Source organism: Nicotiana attenuata, chromosome 2, assembly GCF_001879085.1.
Source record: "Nicotiana attenuata strain UT chromosome 2, NIATTr2, whole genome shotgun sequence".
In the NCBI taxonomy this organism is placed as follows: Eukaryota; Viridiplantae; Streptophyta; class Magnoliopsida; order Solanales; family Solanaceae; genus Nicotiana; species Nicotiana attenuata.
In genome coordinates, this window is record NC_031990.1 from 86,450,734 (window position 1) to 86,456,674 (window position 5,941).

The 5,941-nt window shown below is 35.9% G+C and overlaps 1 protein-coding gene across 2 annotated transcripts; it reads right to left on the bottom strand.

The window, feature by feature from the left end:
- On the bottom strand, positions 490–5,532 carry LOC109214265 (RNA-binding protein FUS-like). Of its 2 annotated transcripts, none has more exons than XM_019378170.1 (8): positions 5,308–5,532; positions 3,013–3,093; positions 2,839–2,927; positions 2,675–2,749; positions 2,460–2,554; positions 2,091–2,162; positions 1,742–1,849; positions 490–860 (listed from the first exon to the last, which is right to left on the bottom strand). In XM_019378170.1, exons 1-8 carry the CDS (start codon positions 5,431–5,433, stop codon positions 748–750), a joined length of 759 nt encoding a protein of 252 aa, XP_019233715.1. In that variant the 5' UTR covers positions 5,434–5,532; the 3' UTR covers positions 490–747. The 2 variants fall into 2 exon arrangements, with proteins under 2 accessions (XP_019233715.1, XP_019233709.1); XM_019378164.1 differs by having other exon boundaries at positions 2,091–2,186; positions 5,308–5,531.

Below are 5,941 nucleotides of genomic sequence, written 5' to 3' on the forward strand. Positions count from 1 at the left end.
TCTGCATCTGTATCCATATTAGATGAGGGATGTGAATGTGGTTTGAAAGATTAGAGGATTTTTAGATAGATGTTGGAGTTTCTCACTCTAGAGTAGATTGGTAAATGAGAACTCGTAAATGAGAACTTTTTGAAATGCTATTATTATCAGGGGCTATACGGTAAAATACATACTACAACTATTATTTTTAAAAGCCGTAGAAAGTCCAAAGTGAACAAGTAAAAGTGAACAAGTAAAAGTGAACGAAGTAAGTATACAATGAAGAAAAAGTCAGTTTCATGTAAATGCCGCATGTACTAGAGGTTAACATTATTTTTAACATACTGAATTTTAAACATAAGGCATTCAATTTAAAGGAAAGAGTTCTTTTATCTATATTTTTGCGCTACATTTTATTCTAGATGAATATTAGAGGTGAGAAGAGACTAATTATTAGCCTAAATCAACGAATTTGATAATATTGATATTTTAAACATAAAGATTTAAATGTAGTATTAATATGAGGGGAAAGTGAAGTAAATAGTCTATATACACTGAAAAATGAAAACTTATTACAGGGCATCACCAAAAGAACAAAATGAATCATGGGGAATATAAGAGCCAACAAATGGCTCTCCAACTAAAGCAAAAGAAACCACCAAACAACAAAACCTTTGCCAAGTAACATCAACAAAACTGCATGAAAATTCACCCAAAAAGTTTCATACTATACCAGAGCTTCTGCAATATCAAGCTATAGATTTAAGCTCAAACAGATTGGTTTCCACCACCCCTTCCCCGACCGCCCATTCGGCCTTGTCCACGACTATAACCTCTGCCACCACCCCAGCCTCCACCTCTGCCCCTTCCGTATCCCGTGCCTGTTGAAAAGCAACCAAAAGGTCAAAAGTAAAGAGATGTAAGACATAAAGTTTCATTCGTTCGAGTACTTAGCTTATTCTCTTTTTAATTAGAAGTATAGGTAATGCTTGCATTAAGGTCGGTTGTCTACATCACACCCCTTAGGGTGCAGCTCTTCCGCGGACCCTGCTTAAATGGGGGATGCTTTGTGCACCGAGATGCCCTTTTTTTTAATTAGAAGTACAGCTGTACAGGTAATGTGTTGTTTCTGCAACTAGGAGTAAAAACACTTGCTGACAAAAGATAGAGATAAAAAATAGACAGAAAGCCATTACATTCGTGTTGGCCTCGACTAGAAAGAGAAAAATTCACTAGCTTTTAGCTTTTAGCATTAGCAGCCAAGTTCTAAACAAAAGATGCCACTTATCCAAAAGAATGTTCAAAATAAAAGGGAGCCCTGGCGTGGCGTAACTGGTAAAGTTGTTGTCATGTGACCAGGAGGTTACAGGTTCGAGCCGTGGAAACAACGGCTTGCAGAAATACAGGATAAGGCTGCGTACAATAGAGCCTTGTGGTCCGGCCCTTCCCCGGACCCTGCACATAGCGGAAGCTTAGTGCACCGGGCTGCCATTTTACTTGTGCCATCAACCAAATCTATACAAAAACTTTTTGTAACATGAAAAAGAAGACAAGAAAACCTAGAGATCTGTGCCGGGTAATTTTTCTAAATTTTTCCTCCACCCCAATGTAGGCGACAAATGTGATTTCTTTGTAAAACAACTTCGAACTCTATGATAACTATTTTTATCTTCTAGTACCACGTATCATGCAAGTCATATTATCTTCTTAGTCTCGATATATAAGCATTGCGATATTATGGCGGCATTGAATTAGAACTTACCACGGTATCCCCAACCTCTACCTCTACCGCCACCTCGACCTGGATTATAATTTCCACCATTATCTGCAAATCCACCACCTCGACCTGGATTATAATATCCGCCATCATCTGCTAATAGCATGTATTAGTTAGAACGCAGGCCAGAGGAAGAAACCTAACCTCAAAGATAAAGTAAATACAGAATAGACAAAGCTAACATCCTAGTGGAACCGACATGAGTCTCCCACACAATTGGTGTGGATTCGAATCATCATCCTCCTTCCCCTTCCCATTCCCTAGCCCCTATGTAATTAAAAAAAACAGAAAATGAAATCAGTTATTTATAAAACATATACGAATCAATCAATACCTTGGTAGTAGTTTCCATAACCACCCCAGCCACGTCCCCTTCCTCGCCCTCTGCCTCTGCCCCTACCTCGACCTCTACCACAGACACCATATGAATCTGAATATCATGTTTTGTAAGAAAAAAATAATAACAATAAAATAGTTGCAAAATATTGGTTGCAATGTAATGATGAAACATAGCTCCAATCCAATCATGAAACATAAATGATAAACTTCACAATTACTATGGACAGGATTTGTGCTTGGAAAACTAATTGCTGAATGGCGCAATGCCAATTATCCACATGAGAAATCTCAAGGGGAAAAAAGGAAAACAAGCAGCAAAATTACGGGTAATATGTAATCCAACTCATACATTAACGGTGTTTACCTTGATTACCATCTGAAGGAACATACACTTGTTTTGCTTGCTGTAGTTGTTGGTTGTCTGCTTTTGATGGGTCAAAATCAGATGGGGCTTGGTAGCTAGATATGCAGCATTCACCCCAAGTTAGAGAACATATAAAGTGTATTCAAAATCTTTTCCTCAGAAAAATGGAGGGAAGGAGCCCTCCAAAACAAAGATACAATGTTTGTAAAGCTTACCCGGGAGAGCTTTTATCCAACTCAACAGTCGACAAAGTAATTGTGATCAGGGAGACCTGGCGAGTCATCTCCAAGCTACTCAAGCATACATAAGAGAATAATCAACTGTCTGTAACTGAAGCACATACAAGAAGGAACAAGAAACAAGAATAACATGAACTTACGGTTGTAGACCCTCTTCAATGGGCTCATATGCATCAGTTATGGTAGTTGAGCTTATAGATGTATCTTGATACAACCCGGGAATTCTCTTCTGTTTTACAGATACAAATCGTGCAAATAAAATCAGCTGTCAATCCTGTACTTAGCAAATTAAAATGGCATCCCGCTGACAATACCTTTATAATCTCTGCAATGGCAACTGTTTTACTGATAGCCTGTCCCATTGCCTTCAAAACAATTTCCTCTGTTCGTTGGTCCTGAACATGACAGTAGAGATATATCAATGAATATCATGCAATGCAGAATAACATATACATACCAATAACATTGAGTTAAGGCAAATAATTTTCAGTAGCATTTTAATTTGACCAAAAAAAAAGGAAAAATAAGAAAGCAACAATGTATAACAAGAAAATTGCACAAGGAGGCAATGTAAAGTCACCAACTGAAAAGTTTGACAAAAATAATACATGTCTAGCTAGAGCTTTCCCTTCCCTTCATTGACATCGTTTTCAGAAAAAGACATAGCCACATAGATTACAGTTGATGCAAATGCAAATAAATGAAGAAATGCCATTTTTAGCAGCCTCCAAGTAGATATTGATTATGAGTAGTTTCTCTCCTAAGTTGGATAGGGAGAATACCCTGACAAGCCAAGATTTAATTTACTTGACCAGCATCTGTGTGAGTAAACAAGTTCACAAGGGGATCAAGCTCAGAAAAAGATTATTCAGGTTAATTTATGTAACACGTGCCCAAACGTAGCATTAGAGATATGCTGACGTGCAATTGAGAAACCACATAGCCACACGAAAAAAAACTTGTTTGATGAAAATCAGAGTGTGGAATTCCAAATCACCTGCCTCAAGGCCTAATAACTTTCTATAGTATTTCCCCCAGTTACTCGTAGTAAAACATAGGAACCGCATGACATGCCCCACATCGGGTGGTGATTTTGACTATTCCAATTGGTCATGATTGTTTTTACGATTCATTTAGAAGTATCAAGTCTGCACATTCTTCTTATACATCATTTTAGAGCTCAATGACCTATAGAAAGTAGTCCTTTTTTATTATTAACTGGAATCTCGGTAGCTACTGTATTTGAAGTTAGACCGTCAGAGAAGTCTAGTCCTTCAAATTTAAAATATTGTAACCTAGAAATTCCATATGCCAAATTCAGAACTAACAAACTTAGGTAAGATGAATTAGAATGCAACTTTAGACTCTTCAATTCAACTTTCACCATATTTTTTTCTTACACTTATTTAACAATATAATTTCATGGAGCCATCTTTTCAATGATCTAATGCTTAAACCCACTGGAGTTTACGAATACTAAGAACAATACATAATTAAAAGAAAAATATTCATTAAATGGGCTCTTTAATATTCAGCTTCACTACTTGAAACTTCTTAAAAAATTGGAAAATGGGCCTGCCCCTCCACCCTACTCCACTTATATACCAAACTTTTATCAGCAGCAGGTTTCACGCAATGCGCTCTGGGGGCAATATTCAGCTTCACTATTATAAATCGATGGAACACCAGTCCTCATTTTTTTAATAAATGAAGTCTCTTTATTGTGCGTTCTTCACCACATCCGTTCCACGCCTTCTTAAATGGACATAATAATGACAAAAAGCAGTTTATTTCTCTTTTTTCACAGCTAAAGCGCTAGAGCAGAGACTTGGAAACGACTACAAACTAATAGAAAATCCATCTCTAACCATTTGGGACTGATCTTCCCTAATTATCAAGACAAACTCAACACTGAAATGCTACCAAGAATAAAAGAAGAAACTAAAACCCAACATCAATTTGAAACTTTTCCTAATCTCGGTATGAAACTAGGCTCAAATAATTAAACATAAATATAGGGAAAAAAAGTTTCTTCTATCTTCTTCACCACACTTGTAAAAAGGACAAAAAAAAGGGACCAAAAACAATAGAAACTTTACAAGATATGGAAAATACTACAAACTCAAATTTGAAAATATTTCAACAGCCACAAAAACTGAACCAAAACATCATATAGTTGAAATCTTTCTAAAATCCCAGAAGAAAACACACTCAAATCAAGCTACAAATGGAAAAACAATTAAGCAAAAAGGAAAAAAGAGTAATAAAATAGAAACTTTACAAGATAGGAAAAATACTACAAACTCAAATGTTGAAAATACTTCAACACTCCAAAAGCCACAAAATCTGAAAGAAAACATCATAAATTTAAAATCTTCACAAAACCCCACATGAAACTAAGCTCAAATTCAGTTACACAAACATAGCAGAAACAAAACATCATAAAGTTGAAATCTTTACAAAACCCCACATGAAAATACACTCATATTTCAATCACACAAACATAGCAAAAAGAAAACATCATAAAGTTGAAATCTTTACAAAACCCGACATGAAAATACACTCAAAACAAGCAACAAATGGAAGAAATTAAGCAAAAACAGAAGTACCTGAAGAAGAGTGGTGGCATAGCTAATGTAATTACGAATAAGACCTTGAGCAGTGACTCTGATCTCATTTTCCTTTATGGATTCCTCTGCCCTCCTTGCCTTCTCCACCTTCTGGTACCTATCCATTTTTCCTTTCCTCAACAAATCTCTCTTTCGCTCTCTAGAGGATTCTTTCCTTGGGGCCAAACCTTAGGTAAAAGAAAAAAAAAAGGTGAGCATGAGAAATATGTTATTATTATAACAATTATTATTATTATTATTATTATTACTGTATTATTTAGGAAGATTGGTGTATTTAGAGAGCCATTATTGTTTGGCTAGATAAATGTGTTTGGCTCAAAATTTAACAATATACTTTGTAAGCTGAAAAACAATTAAAAGTAGGAAAAGGGTAAATCGTAATCAAATATAATAATTCTAGAGATGCAAAGATGATAATATTGTTGTAGATCTAGTATTGCAAAGAGACAATATGAACTCAATAAGATATGTTCGTTTGAAGTAGAGATAGAGAGAGAAAGCCAGAAAAATGAGAGAGTTGCATTAGATCAGATGCCCCTTTTACAATGCGAGGGTCTCCTTTATATAATAAGAGACCCTCCTCGAAAGAATCAAAAAGTTACAAAGACAGGTA

Coding starts and splice junctions, on each gene's coding strand:
- LOC109214265 (XM_019378164.1), bottom strand. CDS start 5,433: ATGGATAGGTACCAGAAGGTGGAGAAGGCAAGGAGGGCAGAGGAATCC. Junction 2,555..2,674: donor TTGGATAAAAGCTCTCCCGG/GTAAGCTTTACA, acceptor CTGCATATCTAG/CTACCAAGCCCCATCTGATT. Junction 861..1,741: donor TAGAGGTTGGGGATACCGTG/GTAAGTTCTAAT, acceptor GCTTTTCAACAG/GCACGGGATACGGAAGGGGC.